This window comes from Vigna radiata, chromosome 11 (genome assembly GCF_000741045.1).
Source record: "Vigna radiata var. radiata cultivar VC1973A chromosome 11, Vradiata_ver6, whole genome shotgun sequence".
NCBI lineage: Eukaryota > Viridiplantae > Streptophyta > Magnoliopsida > Fabales > Fabaceae > Vigna > Vigna radiata.
The window spans coordinates 17044322-17067067 of NC_028361.1; the positions used below are offsets into that span (position 1 = coordinate 17044322).

The 22746-nt window shown below is 31.5% G+C and overlaps 2 protein-coding genes across 2 annotated transcripts; one reads left to right on the top strand and one right to left on the bottom strand.

The window, feature by feature from the left end:
• Positions 1-3454: 3454 nt before the first annotated feature.
• On the top strand, positions 3455-4207 carry LOC106776845. The gene has a single exon (XM_014664312.1). It carries the CDS (start codon positions 3455-3457, stop codon positions 4205-4207), a length of 753 nt encoding a protein of 250 aa, XP_014519798.1.
• Positions 4208-8612: 4405 nt separating this feature from the next.
• On the bottom strand, positions 8613-15817 carry LOC106777798 (microtubule-associated protein 70-2-like). The gene is made up of 11 exons (XM_014665556.2): positions 15274-15817; positions 15092-15177; positions 12332-12397; positions 12074-12244; positions 11782-11952; positions 11534-11689; positions 11274-11420; positions 11074-11145; positions 10468-10995; positions 10174-10367; positions 8613-9152 (listed from the first exon to the last, which is right to left on the bottom strand). The coding sequence occupies exons 1-11, from the start codon at positions 15410-15412 to the stop codon at positions 9113-9115; spliced, it is 1770 nt and encodes a 589-aa protein (XP_014521042.1). The 5' UTR covers positions 15413-15817; the 3' UTR covers positions 8613-9112.
• Between the last annotated feature and the right edge of the window lie 6929 nt (positions 15818-22746).

Here is a 22746-nt window from a genome sequence, read left to right on the forward strand (position 1 = left end):
TTACTTACAACTTTGATAGTTATGATTGTATTTATAATGTTTTTCTTAGTCTTAGTCTTCTTAGACTTAGTCACCTTAGTTTCATCCTTGATTTTTTCAACACCATTTGTCTAGATGTGGTTGTCGGTACCATGAAAGTGTGATGGATTTTATTCTTTTTTTTATTAGTTTTATAAAAAATTATGACATTTTATACAATTTGACAATTTTGTAAAAGAATAAAGTTTTTGTTACAAAAACACACATTTCATAATATTATTTTCTACATCGAAGTCCTTTTGTTCACACTCATTATGTTTTCTGCATATTATACTGTTACATAAAAAAACAAAAAAAATCTAGACAGTTTTTTAATATGTTTGTTGTCTTAAAAATAAAACTGCAGCTTGTACAAAATTTCAAAAATTATATTCTTTAAAGTAGATGAAATTTCAGTGAAGAGAATGAAGAAAGAGATTGAAATTGAAAGAAGAATATGGTAAAGAGTGGTTGGTTTGGAATTAAAAAAAAAAAAAAAAAAAAAAAAAAAAAAAAAAAACAGTTTTATAGATTAAACAGATTTCACACATTCCATTCTATGATATCTCATTAATGCCTAATTTAAATAATTAAATGTATAAACAAATTAAGGTACGAAAACTATGATATTCATTCTAGGTCACCCCACAACATATCCGAAGAGCAACTAATTCTTCAAATATATAATTATATTTGAAAATATCTAAAATATACATATTAGCTACCGGATATTTACCGCGTTTTTGTTTTATATTCTTAATAGAATTTTCACATCTAAAAATGTGAATCCACACAAGTTTTCAAACATGCAATTATCTTAGGAGAAATGTTCAAAATAATTACTCGAATAGTTGTTTATGGAGGTAGTGTGTCAACTTAGTTTATACTTTTAATTTTGTATCAATTTCGTCATCAAATTTGTTAATATACATCAATCAAGTATTTGTTAGTTTTCTAAAAATGGCATTAAGAGTTTGGTGATGTGACAAAAAAAAGTATATATGTGTAAACATTTGTAATTATATAGTGGAGAAATTGAGAGGTCTACAAGACACTTAGATAGCTCGATTAAGAGTATGGAAAAATTAAACAGCTCGACAAGATATTCATATTGATTGACTAAGTGCATGGAGAATTCAAATAATTCGACAAGACATTTAGAGAGTTCGGTAAAGTGTATAGAGAAGTCAGATAGCTCTTGACAAGACATTCGGAGAGCTTGACAAGTCATACCGACCAATCTGGACTTTCCATCGAGTTATCTGAGTTCTCCATGTACTAAGGATGTCTTCTGACTTCTTCATGTACTTTACTAAGTTCTTCGTATGTCTATCTAACCTATTTTAGTTCTTCATGCACTTACCTAAACCATTTAGTTGTCTTGCTGAGTTGTTTGAGTTCTCCATACATGTGCTTAATTAGTCAAGTTCTTCAACTGTCTTGCCAACCTCTCAATGTTTAAGTTAATTATGTGGTGTACGACTTCAAAATTTATGCATGTATGCTGAAGTCACCAAGATTTTTGTTTTTTATTTTTCTTACAAATTCAAATTTCCACATCACAAAATCTTTATGTTTGATGTTTGTATAAATGTCCATGAAAGCATGTCTAATAGTCAACGTTAACCATTTAAATAACGTCAGTAAAAAAGAATTTGATTGATATGCATTAATGAATTTGGAGACAAAATTGACACAAAATTAAAAACGGCAACCAAGTTAATACACTCTTAAAGTGGAGATCATCCCAATAATTAAACCATACCACAATAAACAACCAACCCATATAGATTTTTAACAGTTTTACTCTTTATATTCATATTTTCTTTCAATATATATGTAGTAGGAAATTAAGAGCAAAGGCTAAATCATATAATTATTAAAGAATAAATTTAAAAAATATATATATGAAAAGAATAAATTGCTTTTATATAATAAAATAAAGAACACGATAAAGAAAAACAAAAACAGTATTTTACTGGCTTGTGGTATTATGTTTGACCTAATATTTGCATAATTTGTTATAGGAGTCAATGTTATATGTTTATAGTTAAAAGGTAGAATCTGAGCATAACAAACTTCTATGTTTGTTTGTTTCTGTCACCTAAGAACGCGTTTTCTGCATATGAAAGAAAATTCCTTACCTTACTTTCCTCGTAATTAGCTTCAATTATTTTAAGAAAATAAACCTAATACTCGAAAGCGTTGCCTATAAATATATCTTTTTGAATACAAGGCTTTTATCTTAAAACACTGCTGTTCTTCCTAGGTATATCTTTTTCTCTATACCACTATTTTTTTACATCTTTTTTATATATAACTTTCTTTCATGTGATAAAAGATTTTTCAATCCCATAGTATGTTTAGAGTGTTGTCAGTATAGCCTGTAATTGAATAATTCTGTTTTTATCTTTAGCTGGTAGAAATAGAAATATATTTAATAAGGGTTTGTATGTATTCCTAATAGTAAGCTATAGAAAGTTTCATCTTTGCCATGATCAAAATTTTATACCAAGTTATATTTGAAATGGTATCACAAGGAATTATCTACTTTATTCTTTAAAGGTGAACCATCTTTCATTCATGTAACTTCTCTTTTTTATTTATCCTACACTTATATAATTGTTGTCAATATATATATTTAGCAGAAGTAAATAATTACTTTTAGTGTAAACAAACACGAGCTAATTTATTTTTAAGTCTATACTGCTAAATACTCTAGTAAAATTCTATTTTTCTTAACAAAAATGATTTATATATATAAAAGATATATATATATATATATATATATATATATAATACAAACTTAGAAAAAGGGTAAATATAGAATGTGATAAAATAAAAAATATATATATAATATGTGTAGATAAAATATGGTTATTTTTTAATACTATACAACTAATTGAGAGGTTGTGAATTGAAACTATACAAACTAATTTTCTTGTTATTATCATTAGGCACATATATATTATTTTTTCTTACTTTTTACTCTTTTCATTTTTAAAAAATACAAAAATTTACTTTTTATCCTTATCTTATGGGAAAAAGTTTATGAGAAATGATTTTTTGACACACCTAAATTTTTTACATTCATTTGACACTACTTTACTTACTTTTTACTCTTTTCTTGAAAAATTACAAAACTTTACACTTTTTGGATCATTTTATCCTTGTATTCTATGTCAAATGAATGTAAAAGTGTGTCATAATATTATTACTCAGTTTTTTTAACAATTATTTTTTATAATGCATTCGTGGTTATTTCTCATTGGTCAGTTTTAAATATTTTTTTGAAAATAAATTTTAACAGACTCATAAAAGTAATGACACGTGTTTTATTATAAAAAAATTGTTAAGAAAAATTCAAAATCCTATATTTTATATCAAATAAATGTAAGAGTGTAGGATGATAGTCACCCTTACTTTTTTACCAGAGATGGAAACGAGTAAGAGAGGTTGTCCGAAGCATGGTGAAGCAATGCAAGCGAAGCCAGCAGGGGCAGCATACAAATGCAGTGGATGCGAAGAAATGGGGTTTGGAAGCAGTTACCAGTGTGGAAACATGGACTGCAATTACATCCTCCATGAAAACTGTGCAAATGGTGTTTCCCATGCACTTCATAAATTTCTCCCAGACAGCAAGTTCGAGTTTTATGAGAAACCACCAGGGTACCCTAGGTATTGTGATGGTTGTGGAAAAGATGTGGTAGGGTTTGTGTACCACTGCATCCGCACAAGCCATGATCTACACCCATGCTGTTTAAACCTGAATGAGAGAATTTCTGACGAAGAAGGGAGCGTGACACTGGAACTGTGTGAGAAGGTTCCCTCCAAGTGTGTTAAATGCAAGCGTATAACTGTTGAGAAGGGAATTCAAGGATGGTCTTACGTATCTTCTGAAGGAAAGTATTGCTACCATGTATCGTGTGTGAAGAAGTTGATTCTTGAGAAATGGGAGAAGGGCTATTTCTCTCAAGAAACCAATCCAACAATGGCGGAAAGCTCTCAAGTTGCAGACAGAAATAACGGACTGGAGATTGTTCAGAGTGGAGCAGTGTCAAGAAGGTCACGGAAAATGAAAAAGATCACCAAAATTGCTGTGTTGGTGTTCAAGCTGATAGTTTCAGCTATTTTTGGAAACCCTGTTATTGCCATCGCTGGCCTTGTGGAAGCCCTTTTTTCAGGTTAATTAACGGGTACATACTCTACGCAACTATATATATAGTCGCTTTCATACTTTTTAAATTGTTCTTCGATTAGAATTTGAGTTTTATCTTGGTAATTTTTTTAAACTTTCATTACACAGATAATCGAGATAAAACCAAATTTAATTGAAAAACAATATAAAATATATTTAAGTAACTATATTTTAGTTCTGTCTAAGTTGTTTTGTTTTTTAATTTGGTCTGCATGCAGGTTGATAGATTGGTATATTAAAGTTTCCGTTATTATGGTGGGAGTTGTTCAATTATGTTATGTGTGAAGATATAGTGTTTCAGACTTTCATATATCTTTGGAGTGGTTTTAAGTTAATGACATTTTCTGGGAATTATATGATATATACTGATATTGTTGTCGCCCTTGTTATGATTTATCAGGGACATTCAATGAAATTGTTGTTGTTATTTTCCCTTTTTTTTCTTATAATTTTGACTATTCTTTTTTGTGTTGGAATTAGTTAAGTATTATATTTAGTATCGCATTAAATAAAGCTTCTTTGACATGGTGGAAATTGTTCTTAGTAAAACTAAGTGTTTACATGGTTTCCTAAGAGGTGGATAAACATAATTTTTATAATTTTTAAGGACTTTGCATTATACTATGTAAATTCTTCAATGTATGTAAAGGAATTTCTTGAGTGGTGTGTCAAGATCACGTAACCCGTAATTTCTTAAAAGCAAAGAATCCAACTTGAATGGGTGCAAACCTTACCTTACAAACCAGTTTTGTGGAGTTAAGTTAGACTTAAAAACCCACTTCTAATATGGTATCAAAGCTATATTTAGAGTCTATCTCCTAGTGAGATTTGTTTGGAAATTTATGTTCCACCCACTATCGGGCCGCTATCAGATCATCCATTTTTACTCTAACGCTCGAGATATTTATACCTCAGTGTGAAGAGGTGTGTTAGAAGTTCCACATCGACTAGACATAAGGTCAATTTATAATATATAAGTGAGTGCAAATTTCACCTTGCAAGCCGATTTTGTGGGGTTAAGTTAGGCTTGAAGCTCACTTATAATATGGTATCAGAGTTATATTAAGGCCAATTCATAATATATAAGCGAATGCAAACCTCACCTTGCAAGCCGGTTTTGTGAGCCTAAGTTAGGCTTAAAGCCTACTTCTAATAAGATTGTAGAAATATCTAATATAGGAAGAGAAGATTGACCTACACGGTCACATGTTCTTACAATTCTAGTAGGTTATAAGAAAATAGGATAAAGGTTTGGAGTGACAGGAGCGTTTACGAATTTCTCTCATTGTATAGTTTGGCCGACTGAGCTTCATGGTTGAGGTCAAGGAGATGATCTCTCAATTTTTTTTTTTTACAAATGATCATGACAATTGCTTTCATTGCCCTCTCACATTTGGGCCTGAGCTTTCAATAGGTCAAATAGGTGCATGTTTCTGTACTGCGATGACTTCGAATCTTAGTTCTCTATCTGCACTATCAATAAGTATATAAAGAATACATGCACATTTTACGTGCGAGGGGTAGAGATTTCCATGCTTGGGAACCTCGCTTGTTTTTGCGAATTTGCACCTTGCATGTTTAATAGGAGTGTGGTTGAGACCAAGGAGATGGTTCTTCATTCTCAAGGTCGGTCAACTTCTATCGATGCTCCTGCATCTCGGCTTGTTGTTGGGTGCATAAGGTGTCTAGCTTGATATCATGTTTCTTGTGCTTCCCATCATGTTGTTGCTTTGTTGGGTTTACATCTATATTAATGTTGCATGGACACCATTGGGTTGGTTTTCATCTTGTTGGAAAGTTATGCATGGTGACCATGGGAATGTGAGGTCGGGGAAGAGTTTTACCGAAGCCTCACTATAGGTGCCAATGTTTTTACTTAGGATTTTGAGCATGGACTTCTGGACAAATGGTAAGATCCTAACGGTGGTTTTGATTAGTCTCATCGTTTAAAAAGGGTTTCCTTATTGTTAAAAGGGGGAGATCCACCTGCAAAAAACACCATGACGCTTGACTTTCTAACACTTAAGTCAGTAAGAGAGTTAAAATCTTTGTATAAATCGTGTATATCAAATTTTATGAGTATTTCTTGAAGAATACTAATTATATTTATAGGATCAACGTGAGTCATGGACCTATGTTCTTATAATACTTACCTAAAGAGTATAATAATAATATAATAAATAATAACATAATGATAAATAATAACTAACACACTAAACTATCAAAATTTAGTTATAATATATAAATATGATCCAAATTGATATAAATCTGAACTATTTCATAATGAGAAAGTTTAAAAAGTCTTATTAAAGTGTATTATTTAATATGTCTATTGGGTCATATAGGAACATCAATCACGATGATGGTGACGAAGGAAGTGTTGACAACAATGGTGGTATAGTGTAGCAGTGGAGGATGTTTGATTATTTTCCTTATGTTGTGGAGATAAATGTTGGGAATGCAGATTATCGCAAACTCGAATGAAACAATATTCCTTAATCAAAATATGCATTAATTTATTCGGAGACCTACTCTATCCTTTCTGTTCCGAGGATTTATTTTAGTTTTTTGAATGGACACATTATCATGGAAAAAGTGATTCAGGTGATATGCAAAAAGAAAAAGAACATGTGATAGTGATGGAGATTTTCCAGATTGGAAAACAACCTTACGATTGTCCATAATGTATTTTCAATTTTTCCAATTTCAGTATAATATGAACCACAAAACCCAAGTTTTAAACTATCCAAATCTAAAAATTTCACAAATCATTCAATCTTATGTTATTCTTATGAAACCACATGAAGAGGTACTTTTGATATCTCCCACACCCCATGGAGGTGTTGGACGAAACTGGAGGTGTAGGAAGAAAGAGTTGTGTAAAATCAACATAAAAACTTGGATATAGCTCAAGTGGGCTTTTCTTCTTGCACCCCCACAATTTCTTCTTAAAAGTGATTTCTACCTAGAGGTGACAATATAGGATGAAAGACAAATCGGAGCAAGTTCTCCAAAACAATTTTCGGAACAAACTTTTCAAAACACATTTTATGTATTCCAAAATAAAACTTTCTGGAACAAGCTTTTTCTGCAATGCATTTTCTCTCTTTTCTTCTTCCTTTGTAACGTTTTCCTCCACCTCTTCCTCTTTAGCAGCAGTCATGATGGCAGTGGCAGCGGGCAACTATGATGCAGTGAATGTGGATATTCAGTCTTTTTCTTTAATATGTGGTAATAGTAATGATGAGGTGCAGAAAGCAAAAGCCCATAAAAGTTAAGTCTAACTAACTTTAGCCTGACAAAAAAGTAATAAAAACTAAGCTCTTAAGATCTGTAACTAAAACTGAAACAGTTAATTACTTTTGGGGACTTCTATACATACCTTGATACCGTGTTTGCATAATCAACTTTTCCCCTTTAATAATAACAATTTTATAATCACAATTTTGTCCTCCTTTTTCATCCTTAAGTGTGTGTTCTTTTGAGATGATTTGAGAGAGATAATTTGAACGAATTTAAAGGTGATTTTTTTTGTTGTTTTTTTGAGTGAATTTGTGGGTAATTGAGAGTGGATTTAGAAATAAAATTTGTGAGAATTAATGTAGGATTTGATTGATGTGATAAATTTAAAAAATTTGTTTAATTAATAGAAATTAAAGATTAATAAAATATCCCTAATTATTAAATTAATATAAAATGTTATTTATTAATGTTATATTTAATTTTAAAATATTTATAAAGAATAAAAAATTAAAAATAATAATTAAAATTAATTTTAATATTGTAAAATAAATTATTTTAGTAAAAGAAATTTATTTTTAATTGTAATCTTGGTTAGCGAGAGAAGAACCGAATACAACACAATTCATAACAAATACAGCATGGTATTAAAATATTCATGAAGTACAAAGTGGATATTTGCTTTCAATTCCCTGCAAATCAGCTCATGTATGCGATTGATTTAAAAAACACCTTTCTTGCAAATCCCTCACCATCCGTCTCCGCAAATCAGCCAATGCGAACATCATCCCTCCCACAAATCTGCACTCCCATTCTTTTGTAAACAGTATTATCAACTCAAACGAACAGAGCGTAAAACTTTAACATTTTAGAAAAATTAAACAAGTTCATCATACACAACCAATTAGCCTAGACCCAACTCGACTCTCCGGAATTTTTTTTCACAGAAAGTGGCTTGTGCGAGCTGGTTTTAACATTTAAATAAATAGAATTTACATCATATTCAAGTATTTATATACTCAAAATCTGGAGACTCTCATTCACTATCTCACTCAATTTCATTAGGAATAAAGACCAGATCATTTGGCTATCTTTTCTAAGAAAAATTGAGTTTGGACAGATCATCCAACAAATTATAATTATAAATGAATATCTATATAAGAATTATTTTGAAGGTATTTTTCTAACAAGATTAGACATCATTTCACAAGCAAACATATACTCCGTGCATGGCACGGATCAACCGCTAGTATATATTAACAAACCTGAACCAAGACAATCACACTATCTGCGTATTACAAATACAAACTGCAAAAAGGAGTAAAGGGGGGAGAAAAGAGCTACCTATACAACCACACCACTCAAACGCTGAAAGAGTGAAAGGTTAGTCCAAGTTAATTGCCTTCCATTGCCTGCCTTCTTAGCCGCTCTCTCTCTAAGCAGAGTACATAACACTAGGTCAGAAGCATACCGAATCCTGCAATTGTTTTTCTTGTCCCCAATCCATGGCTAATATCAGTAACACTGGTCCTCGGCATGCCAGTTACAATCTTACAATCAATTGGACAAAAACACAAGGGAAAAAACAGAGAAGGCCAGAAGAATGATGATGCCTATCAAATATTACTCCCGAGCGCCACTGTAATACACTAATTGTCATTGGGTGCTGCGTGTTAATCCACCCCTTGTCACGTTCCTGTGAAAATTAAAGACCCCATTAGTCATTCCAAATTAATAGGGAGAAATCAGAAGAAAAGATAATGGTATTCTAAACTTCTAATTGCTTTAACTAAAGAAATAAGAAACAAACGGCGACAAAAACCCTATGTGGCAAATTATGGGTTCAACTGAGTGTTGATGGCACATCTTCAGTAAAAAATAAAGTGTACAATAATATAGAAATACTTGTATCAACAATCAATACCAACAATTGACATGCTGGCCTGGATCTCTTCAAGTGATGCCTCTCTTTTTTCCCACACTGGTGACTAATTCATGACACCTTTCATCTCCCAGATAGTATGAAATTTCTCTGCTTTTTCTCTACATTCTCTGCATTCCAAATTCGACACCTCTCTTGATTTATTTTTTCTTTTCTCCCCATTTTTAACCTTTCTCCCTTTTATTTTATAGTTTCTAAACCCCTCTTTGGTTTGTGTAGATCATACTTTGTTTTGGTTGCTTCTAAAATTCACATTGGACTTGTTCTGGGCCTTGCCTTTGCAATATATAACCTCTGATTTTAGTTTCTCTTCCTTTTCCCTTTTCTGCTCTTTTTTCCATTTCCATAGTCATTATCAAATATAAATATCTAAATTATAAAAATTTTAGTCAACTTACTACAGGTATTTGTTACTTAAGTTCTACCTTTTTAAGTAAAAATACACTTCTATAGTTATAGCAAGATCTTATAATCTGCCTATGTATGTTAAATTTCAGGCTTAGACTTGTCAGAACCAGCAAAGAAAAGCCAGAAACCAAAGTGCATTCGGAGCATATGACCCAGTAAAAGGAAATTGTTTACATGCAAGAACGAACAGAAATCGCTAATGAAATGTGCTTTACAAATGATAGATATAGTAAAGCAAGGAACAGAAAAAATTCGCACCACAGAGCCTCTAGTCCTCTTAAGTTAGATTGGCTAATACATCACATTATACCATTAGACTTGACTAAAGACCAAATTATCATGAAGGGAGCCCCAAAATAACAATTACCTTCCAGAAATTAGCTGTTGTTGAGCACTGTTTACAGAACCCTTTACATTGCTGAAACGCTTTGCCCTGTTCTCTTGTTCTTTCTCTACACGCATAGCAGCTACCTCCTTCTCCATAGCAGCCACTTCCCTTCTCATCTTCTTTGCCTCAACTTCCATTGCTTTGGTCAATGTATCTACCTTCCTTCCTAACATCTGATACATGATGACAATGGAAACAATTAGCAAGGACTGTCATTTACAAATAAGAAGGTCAAGGATTACATCCAACCACAAAAATGGACCAAACACTTACCTCAATAGCATCGTCTTTATCTTTTAGGCTTTGATCTTTCTCATGACCAGCTTTCCTCAAGGCTATGACTTCCTTTTGCAGCAGGTCATATAAAACACTAGGAACACTATCCACTGAATCTACCGTTGGGAAGTCATTTGGCTTATCATCTGAATTTCCTTTCCAATTATCACTTGGCTCTCTCTCTTTGGTTTCTTCAAGAGATTGATTGAATGAGTAAATTGGAGGTGTTCCATTCAGCAGCATTTTACTCCTTTCCAGTGATCTTGTACCACCATCAAAAGATTTAGAAGTTCCTTTAGCATGCTTCAATACTGTGCTAGAGGATAGGGATGACCTCATATGAGAGGATGGTGATCTTTTAGATAAAAACCCATTAGAGGATAGTTTAGAGAAGTTATCAGCTCCTCCTAGGGATTGACGACGACCATTGCTCACACTTCTTCCCTCTGGGGTGCCACGATTACTGCTGTTAGAATTTCCTCTCAAACTCTCCTCTAGCACTTTAAGCCGTAAATTATATTTTTCCTGAAAATTTTTAAAAGTTTACCATGAATAATGGAAGAACTAATCACCTAGTTTAATACATAATAACTAGATTATTACTTTCAACTGTGCTTCAGATTTTGCAGCACGCTCAACTATAGCAAGCTTGTCACGAAGTTGCTGCATTTCTCCCTGTAAAAATGCAAAGCAAAACCAAATGTGAGAATTTTATATCAAAGAAATATAGGTAAAAAGGGTAAAAGTCAAAAGCTCAACGACTAAATTCAGATGATTTGGAAGTGTAGAACAAAGAAAAATACCTGCAAGAATCGTCGTTCTTCGAGCCACTGTTTGACAGGCATCACTTTATCATTAGCATCTTTCCATTCATTTGCAACCACAACCGCTACTCTGTTTGCTGTTACCTTGGCACGGGCCAACTCCCTGTCAAGTGTTTTTCTCTCTTCCTAAAGAGTGTCAAATAAACCAAACAAAAATAAATACTATCCTAACTAGAGGCAATATGATCAAGAATAAAACAACTGGCAGTTTGAATTTGCTGAAGATTTTAACACATTACATTCATTTCTTGAACTTTCCGCTGATAATCTCTCACTGCATTTGCAGCTGCACCACCAGCAAGGACAGCCTCTTCTAGTTCTCTCACAGTTTGGGTGAGCTTTTCAACCTCTGCCACCTTCTGCCTATGCATTTTGTCCAAAATTTTATTTTCTTCCTGAGAAAATTGATGACATAGCCAGAAGGTAAAAGTTACATTGTATGATTCTGATGCAGCAAGAGAGAGAATGCTCATAAAAGACTGAATACCTGACAAATCTCAATCTGTTTAATTAGCTCTTGATTTTTATTCTGCAGATCATCCACCATTGAAGCTTTAGCCAAGGCAAACTGGACAGTCCTCTCAGCTTCAATTAGTGCAGCTTCTTTAGATTTGGTAAGGCGATCTAAAGCTTTATTATCATCTTGTAGTTTAGCAATCTGCAAGGAATATATGGAAGTACATAGAAAACAATCAGCCACTATAAGCCAATATCATCAGCACTAGCATTAGCTCTTTCTCTGACGGGTTACAATGTGAACTTCAACAACAAGGTAATACCTCTTGCCGAGCAAGCTTCAGTTCGGCCTCCAAAGGAGCAAGAATTGCTTCTATTGGAGGCATGTCATCATCTTTCTGGGCAGCATGGACCCTTCGAAGTGTGGCTTCAGCTGCAAATTGAGCTGCCATGGATGCTTTCTTTTCATCGTTGATTTTTTTTATTTCAAGATTCTGCCAGAAATATTCAATTCAAGAAACACACCACCTAAACCAAGAAAATGACTGTTTACTAAGGTTGATAGAGGCATCAAGAAATACCTTGCTTTCTAAAAGAGACTCTGTTAGTTTTAGCTTCCCTTCAACCTTTGACAGTTCTTCCGTCAGCTAAAATACAAGCAAAAGGCAGAAAAGTTACATTTCAAGCTGAGATAAAGCATGAACAAGACAGAGCACGGTAGAGATTAAAGCTGCAATTTGCTTAAGCCTCGTGAAAAATCATGTAAAGAATGCTTGAATGCAAAAGAAAGAGGAAAAACATGTATGATGACAATCAGGTCAAATACAAATCCACCCAAAAAATGCCACCTGCAATCGACTTAAGAAGTATTTTATAGAAGAAATATTATTATGAAAAGAAAGTATAACAAGACATAATAAACTACTAATAAATCTAATATATAATAAATTAATAAAATCAGACAATGAAACTATTAAATCTCGTGAATTCATTTATAGTATAGAACAAACACATTACACGCAAAATCAATATTATCCAGAAGTCAACAGAAGGTTAAAATAATATATCATCCATTAACCAAGGTAGAAAAAAAATAGAAAAGTTTGCTTTGATATTCATTTTAGCTTACATTTAAGATAGTGCACAATAATTAATAATATATACTTTCAATATTAAGAAAATATAGGAAGAATTATCCTTTCTTAAAATACTCTAAATACTATCATCACTCTACTGAAATTTTATCTCACTCAATAATACCAAGGGAAAAATTAGAAATAAATAATTTAATGCTTTGATAGTTTTTTTCAAATGAAAAATTAAATAAAACAAAAAACTCCTATGCGAAAGATATGGAGAAGTAATAAAATAAAGGTTATTTTAATAAGTTTCTTAGGGGTACTAAAGAAAATGGGAGTATTAAATGAAAAGCACTGCTTTTGAAGTTCATTATGTAAATGTGTTGTTTTTCATCAACTACTTTTGTTTTTTATCCTCCACATGTGTCTTAGTGCACTCTTTAGCAAACCAAACCCCATAAAATGAATTAGGTATTCTACCTGGAAATTGGAAAGTAAAAGTCTAGACAGTTTAGAAAACCACATTGATTTGATCTTACGAGAGAAGATACTTCAATGGGCAAACATTGGATGGTTGATCGATTGTGACATCGCCAAGCACTGTCATATCCATTATTGTATAATACTTATCTTAAAAACATTAATAGGCATTAAGCAATGCATCTCTGTATAATCAAGTCAACAGAGTTTATTGCAATGTGTTACATGCCTCCTCAAAGAATAGAAACAAGATAGAGAAGAAAACGCAGACACAACCAACATCTTTCTGTATTATTTCAGCAGTCATCAACTCTGAACACTAACATCATCTTACAGAGGAAATATCTACCTTTCACACAGGGCACTCCCTGTCACAACAACTGAAAACTCTCCTTAACCCACACCCAACAAGATAAGACTATATATAGACTCTCTAAAAATAAGTCTCAACCCAATTAAGTTCTTAACTACTTATATTTTTAAATTTCTTTATAATAATAGACTTTCCATTCCCTCTCATTACTTCCCCGCCTAACACAATGACTATGGAGTGAATACCAAATGTAACTTAAAAATATGTTAAAAGGTAGTACTAGTTGCATCAATGCAAATGCCAAAAGGGGATTGTTTGACACGAAAAACATTCTCTCTAGCCATTTTGTAAAACAAGTATCCATTATTTAGTAATGGCTTAAACTAAAGAGAGAGAAAAAAGATAGAACAAACATACCTTCCTCCTTAAGCGATGCTTGAATTATATCTTCCTCTCCCAATTTTAAGAAGTACATTCCCCTTACCCAAGATATAAATTGTGCAACACTTTAGTGCAACTTAATATAAATCAACTTCTTAGTAACATGAATAACTATAAACAAACCTTCCTAAGCCATTTTTCCTTTCTCTACAACTTTCAGTAAGACCTAACGCTAATTTAGAACATTCTATTATTGAGTTTAGGACTTTAGAAGAAGAAATTATGGTTTAAATATTACTTTTGCCAGCTTTGAAACTTTACCCAAAATATTCATTTCACCTTTATACCTTCCCGGAGTTGATACTATTAATAGGGATTCAAAAGATGTCAATGATGGTAAGAGACTCAAAAGAACAAAATCATTCCTATGAAGCTTCTACACATTTTAAATGTCTAAAAATGTCTACAGAGAGGAAAATGTAACTCAAAAAATAAATAGAGATGTGTAATTCAAGCATCAATTAGGAGAGGCGAACATGTATAATTTATCCCAAAACATTAGCATAGGGTCTTCGGTAATAGATTTTTCAAATGTGGCCAACAAAAGAGAGAGTGTAGGAGAATGGCAACAGAGGAGGGTGCAAAATACTCTCTTTGAAAACTACTAAAAGAAACAGAATGCTAGAGAAATTGCTACACATAGCCAAAATAGGAAAGGTAGCATCAATGCAAACCAAAAGAGGTTGGTTCAACGTGAAGAGCATCCTCCAATGCAATTGGGACAAATAAACGGAAAAAATTGAATCCATTGTTTCACAGCAATAACTCCAACACCCAAACTTAGTAACCGCACTGAAACATTTCCAAAAATGCCAACAATGTGTTCACTCTCACTAGGAAATAAATAACACAGGACCTACTTACTTAACACCAACACCACAACCAACCGGCAATCAATTGGAAATTAGTAACTAGCTTACGAGCATATCACAAAAATGGATAATTTATTACAATCTTCAAATAATAAAAACATCACTAAACACAACAAAGAACAAAAATGAACAACAATTAAAAAAATTAGCGGTAACCTCTTCAACGGCCTTTTCTCTGAGACGTTCAGAAAGCCGCAAGGCTTTGATCTCAGCCTGCGCTTCCGATAACTCCCTGTCCTTATCTGCAAACACAAAACACATAAAAACCAAAACTCAAAATTCAAGGGCCACAAAAAATCACGGCGAAGAACTCTTTGGATCGAGCAGCATTTCAGAACCTCGAACTTCATTCTCGAGGCGATTGAGCTCCACCTTCACCGGATCCGAACCGTGCAGCAGGTTCATGAACTCGTCGGCGTCCATGCTCGGCGGCCTCACTCCGCCGCGGCGCCGCGCCGAGCCTCTCTCCTCCGCCATCCCCGATCTAACCGCGAATCCAAAAATCGAACTCCTCTCTCTCACTCACATTCAACTGCTCGCACCACCAGATTCCAAATCACACGAAAGCACAACTAAACACGGATTACACACCATATATATAGAGCCAGAAACTCGCGACCTCGAAAATGGTGGTTTTAGAGAGAGAAAGAGAGAGTGCGAGGGAAAAGAAGAGGAAGAGAGATAGACCGAGAGAGAGAGAGAGAGAGAGAGAGAGAGAAATAGATACTTTCGGTTCTTCCTTTCTTTCTTTCTCCTTATGTTTATTTTGTCTTGTTTGTTTCTCTCTCTATATCTGCGATTTAAATCTGCTGCTATTCGAGTTCTAGAGAGAGATTTAACAAATGAATAAATAAACAGTGAGCAGCGAGTGAGTTAGTGAATGTGAGGTTTGCGCTTTTTGCAGAGAAAAAGGCTTTTTGGCTTTGTTAGCTGATTTTTTAGTTAAACAGTGTCTGAAACTTCACTGCGATTTTAACTCTTCGATGCCACGAAACTCATCCTAATCGTCCGGAGCTTAACGTGAGCTTGAAGCGTGGTGCGCACCCGTGCGAGCGATGTGGGGCTTCATCTTTTGGGTGGTAGTGCGCGCAAAGGCGTAGGTTAGTGGGATGACAAATTAGATGTTTTATCGTGTGCGGATAAACAACATTTACTCTGGGATTTAGAATGTTTTTATCCATCTAACAATTATATTACAATAATATAACTATATAAATAAATGAATAATTAATGAATTAAATGAAGTCGTCATAAAGTTATATGGATTAATGATAAGCATGGATATAAATTAAATTTCTAGATTCAATAAATAATTTGTAAATATATTAACTGAATCAATTAAACTTTGATTTTTTTAATCTATTTTAAATTAAATTTATATTTAATATGTTGTTAATTAGATTAAATCTAATTAGATTAATTTAATATATTTGATTATTAAATTTATTAGACATGTATCAAATCAATTCAATTCGATTTGGATCAAAACTAAATTATATTAATCTCATTTATTTGATTCGACCATCCACTTAGACTTATATAATTTTATGTTGACTTGAATCCAATTTTAAATAAAATTATTAATATGTCTCTTTTACATTTAATTTAATACAAATAATTTAAAATTAATTTTAATGTTGACTTGAATCCAACTTTAAACGAAATTAATATATCTTTTTACATTCAATTTAATACAAATAATCTAAAATTAGTTTTTATTTAGTCATTTTTGTAGATATATTTTTGTATGATTTTTTAATTCATTTTTATTCTTTTTCATTCTTGTTATTTAAAACAAATATTAATTATTTTATTTATATAATTTGTTATATTATATTATATTATGTAGCTCACTGTTTATACTGTTTTTTAATATATATATATATATATATATATATATATATATATATATTATCTTTATAAGATATATTTGATAATTCTATTTCTAGTCTAAATTACTCTTATATTAATTTACATGTTTTATTTAAAAGAAATTATACATTCAAAATAATCAATTTTTTATTAATTTTATTTGAGAGTATAAATATTTATAGATTTAAAATTTTCATCTAATTAATAACTAGAGTCAAACTAATGTTAAAACAACAATTCAAATTAGAACTAAATTTATTATTTTTATTTAATGTATTATAATATTGAAAAAATCTAACATTGTTAATTTATTTTTTATTTACATTTATTTTATCACACGTACATAAAAGTTATTTTTTTATTTTTTTTATTTTTAAACTCATTTTTTCTAGTATAGAATTCAATTTTTATATTATTTTTTTATCCTTAATTTTATCTTTTTATAACATTTAATTATTTAGTCATTTAATAAATTACTAAATGATAACTTATATTTAAAGTATTAATTTGTTATACTATTTTTTTCTTACTAGTTTTATCAATTTATAATTTATAAATACTTTGTCATTTAACAAAATTAAATTTAGAAAAATATATTTATTTTTAATTTCTTAAAATAATATTATTTAAAAATAAATATATTTATCAAGAATATATTATTTATTATCTATATCTATTATAATGTAAAATAATACACTAGAAAATTTACTTTATCATCCATTTTTTTATAATCTATTATTAGTGCTCTCAAAATGGATTAAAACTTGTTAATCAACTAACTCGGTTAGTTGGATTAGGTTGAAAAAACGTGAAATTTTGATGTGAGCCAATTTTTGATCTAGCTTAACTCATTAACCCACTTATTATTTTTAATGAAATTAAATTAATTATTCAATGAAACAAAAAACATTGCAACACAAATGTTGCCTATGCAAAACAACAAACATTCTTCCCTTTGCGTAGCAGCGAAGCAAACCCTTACTACGAACAGTAGAGCCCTTCGCGATGCAGAGAGAAACCCTTCCTATTTCCATAATAACAAACTCTTACTAAAGTCCTTTGCTCAATAGATCCTCCCATTTCCTTCGTGCAACAATGAACCCTAACTTTCCTCAAATATCTTGATTTTGTTAGGAGGTAAATAACAATTTTTATTTTTACAACTTCTAGAACATTTGCATAAAATTTTTAGAGTACTTTGAATGGCATTGTACTTAATGTTGCAGAAAACACATCAACTTGTTCTTCTTTGTATACTTTGTTAACTAAACAAGTATAGTTTTGTGTCATTTCCTCATGCTTTTTTGGCCATAATAAAGAAAAAAAGATAGGAAGGGAGGAAAAATATTTTAGTATTTTGTTTAACTGAATTATTCATCCGTGATGATATATATAATTTGATGATTGAAAAATGTCGCTACTGCAAAATGTCAATTGAGTAATGGTTTAATTGTGTGGTGGAATGTAACTTTGGTTCTTGAATTTACACTTTTATATCTCAAAAACATTCAATATTGTTCATTGCTTACATTTATTGAACACTTAGACCACATCCTGAAGTCAAGTCATTCACACTACACTTCTTAATTGATAGGTTAATCTTGTTTTATCATCTTCTACTCAAATTATTCCACGTATTTGTTGTGTATCCTTTTTTGGAAATTTTCGGTTCTTGAAGTCATTTTATGTAATGACTAATTTCATTTCAGATTCTTCTTACCCAACTTCTAATTGTTACTTCATGCAAGTTTGGAAAATTGAATGCTTGTTGCGAGAAAATGTAAAAAGTGACGATTAAAGATATGTCATTGAGTATGATGAACAAATTTAGTAAGTATTAGGATCAATATTGTGACATCCTTGCTATCAGGGCTATTCTTGATCCATGAATGAAGTTTGAAGCAATTCGATTTTGTTATAGAAAGATTAATCCATCTACTTGTGAAGAAAAGATTAATGTTTTAAAGGATAAAATGTATAAGTTGTTTAAGAATATGTCAAATTAAATTCAAATGAGTCAAATACTTCAAGTTCTAAAGTTTCCCCTCCAACATAACAACCTTCTTTTACTAATGATAAGCCGATGATGGATGCATTTGATGTAAGTTTTTAATTATCGACTTGCTTTATTTTATTATATATATTTTATTTCTTACTTGTGATGAATGACATGTTAAATTTGTTTCATGATGTCTTAGGAATATGTTGATTATTTGAGCCAACATGTTACTGACACTAAAAAGTATGAATTAGATCTTTAGTTTAAATGAAGGGAATCTTGATCCAAAGTTTTTGATAAGTCGTATGTATTAAGTTATTGGAGGGATCCTTATTATCCAAACTTGTCTAAGATGGCTTGTGACATTCTTAGCATTCCAATCACTACATTGCTAGTGAGTTTGCCTTTAGTCTTGGTTCTTATGTATTAACCAAATATTGTTCCTCGATTCCAGGGAATGTTGAGGCACTTATTTTAACTCAAAATTGGTTGCATGGTTTTGAACTAACAGGTAACATATTGTTACTAAGAAATTAATTTAATTATTTATTACTTTGTGTTTCAATATTATTAGTTAACACTCTTTTTTATTGTATTGTAGATGGAAATAAAGAAGAAGACGCTTAAAGAGAGCAGATTTATCCATTCAAGACTCCAATCTTATAGATGAATAATCTTATAGATTGGATAATTCAAGAAGATGCCATTTGTTTTATCTTGTTTTTAGACCTATCTGCAAGCATGACAGTTTTAGAATATACAAGTATTATGCTATATATTTTTGTTAATTGTTATATATACTTTCTTGGTCAAATGATTTTGTATGTCTCATTAAACTAGGTTGTCAAAATTTTATGGTTAATAGCTTAGATTATATAACTATAAAGTTCTTTTGTTTCATTTTCTTTTATATCAATTGGTCCAATTATTGTTGTTTTAATTTGATCGATCCAAGTAACCTACCTAGAAGAAGATGGTGAAAAAAAAAACTTGTATTAAAGTTAAATGAGTCAGTGAGCCAACTCGTTTAACCCATCAACTTGTAATGGGTCAGGTTGAGTTGAAATTTTTTCGGCTCGCTAATAAATAAGTCATTAGGTTGGCTCATTGAGTGACCAACCCATGATAGGTAAGGTTGGGTTAGGCAGAGTGGTTCATTTTGACAACACTATCTATTATAATATAAAAAAAATAAGATACTAGGAAATTTACTTTATTACATTTGTTTATTTTGTTAACAAGTGACCAAAAATTTAATTTTTTAGTCATTTGACATTGTTAATTTATTTTTTTATTAATATTTTTTTTGTCACATGCGAATAAAAGTTGCTCTACTCTTTTATCTATTTGTCCATACATTAATAAGATAAGTCTACCAATATATACATTACATAAGTCTATAATACACAAATAATACGAGTCTATTAATACAAATTAAACAAATTTGTCCATTTACTAATTACATGAGTCTTGCAATACACTTTAAATGAGTATGCAATTACATTTATTAGACAACTCTGTTCATACACTAATTAGACAAGTCTATGATTATATACTAGGCAAGTTTGTACATAAACAAATTAGTATTTGTTACTGATTAGACAAGTATTGGTATACACATTAGATAATAGTGTTCACACACTTATTAAATGAGTATAATAATAAATCGTAAACAACTCATTTTATACGTCTATTAATACATGGACTAGACGAGTAGAGTAAAAAAAACGAATTAGATAGGTCTAACAATACATATTAAATTAGTCATTCATATATTGATTAGATGAATCTAACAATATACGTTAAGTCTTTCCACATACAAATTAGACAAGATAAATCTTGCATTACATATTATATGGGTCAGTTAATACAATAATTATATTAGTATAGCAAAAAACATTAGACAAGTCATTCTTTATGGTTAGAAGAGTCTAAGAATATGTTAAGACAAGATTGTCTAGAAAGACTAGACTATTTAACAACTCGAATTTTGAAGTTTAACATACAATACTTAACAAAATATCGTTCGTTAAGTAAAGCATCCAAGGGATGTGTTTACTAAAAATAGCGTTGAACGGAATAAGCGTTTATCTATACGAACTAATGTTGTATGAAAATAATAATTATAACGTCTTATGAAAATAACATTTTCCAGCATACATTGTTTAACAGACTATGTTTAAGCAAACAATGTCTAACAAAAGTATGTGCCCTATAAAAACATTAAAACTTAAGATTTCATATCTAAATAGTGCTGAACAGAAAAGTGTCTAATGAAATTAATCATCTAGGATATCAATTAAACACACTAAATGCTATCAAACAATATGTGGATATCTGATATCTCGAAAGCGTTTGGCGTACACATTAAAAGTGTTAAACACTATAACACCTCTAAAAAAAATGACTAATCGTCATAAAAAGACGAAGTGTCTGAACACAAGTTTCGTTAAACATAACTAACCGATGCTTTTATTAAATGAGATTACACGTGCAAAAATGTTTTAAACATGCAATATGTCTTAACATTCACCAACATTAAAACATTTATTGCATGTACAAAATAGTGTTTCTTGTTGGGTACAAACAAAGTCCTACATCAGAAAAAATAAGAGATGGACATGGGTTTATATACACATAAGATACTTCCATTAATAAGAGGCCTTTTGGAGTGGTACCAAAAGCAAATCCATGAGGGCTTGGCCCAAAGCAGACAATATCTTATCAGTGTGGAGACTTATGTGTATGAGTGAGTGTTGAACCCCTCCCTACAAATGGTATCAGAGCTCATGGTTCAGGTCTGGTGACCGGGCTTAGACGAGTACGTCCCTCCATGATTGGGTGAAGCCCTGGAAGGTGGGCCAGTGGCTGATATCCTGGAAGTGAATCATGAGAGGTGGAGAGCAAGAGATGCTCAGAGTTTGACCATGGATTGTGAGAGAGAAGTGTTGACCATGGTGTACTCGAGGATAAGAAAGAAGACTTCCGCTGTAGGGGAGGTGGTCCTTTGTTTGAGGGGAGAATGTTGGATACAAACAAGGTCTCACATCAGAAAAAATGAGAGATGAACATGAGCTTATATACACATAAGATACCTTCATTGAGAAAAGGCCTTTTGGAGTGGTACCAAAAGCAAATTCGTGAGGGCTTGGCCCAAAGCGGACAATATCTTATCAATGTGGAGACTTATGTGTATGAGTGAGTATTGAATCCCTCCCTACATTTCTTTGCTTGTATACTTTTCTTTCTTTATCTATGCAGATTATGAAAGTACAAGACATTCACTCAAATCTCTGCATAAGAAGGATAAAGACGTTAAGAGACATTAAGACATTCCAAGAATGTCTCCTTAAAGCTTTTAGCTCTAAAGAACTATACAAGCTACTTTTGAAAAATCTCTAATAGAGCAAAATAGTTATGCAACGTAGACTTGAGTCTAACTACCTACCTAAAAAAGCTACATGGAAGTCAACTCTTAGTCTAACAGATCTATCTCATGAAAGCTATATATATAGATGATTTCATGAAGAGAACAAGAAGAAATGCATAAACTTGTTGTTACGTTGTTTCTTTCTATCGTCTAACGCTTTCTCATTTTTAGAGAAAGATATTTTACAAGTTTTTATAAGTTCATTGTATTGTTCAAATATCCTTTCTACGAGAGTAATCTTCTATCTTGTAAAAACTTAAAAACACTTGTTGTGTTTAGATTCATAAGTGGATTCAAACACTTATATTGTTTAACTCGGTGGAGTTAAACGTTATAGATAGTTTATCTAGTGTTATACCAGGAGTGGTTAAACTCGTTTAGTCAGGTTTACTAGTGTTGTTATTGAGATCAAACAAGCTCGTCTACAACATCTTTAGTTTTGAAGTTTAAACAAACAACATTAAACTAAGTAGTCTTGAATATAGTCTTAGATTTTGAAATAGTAAAAAT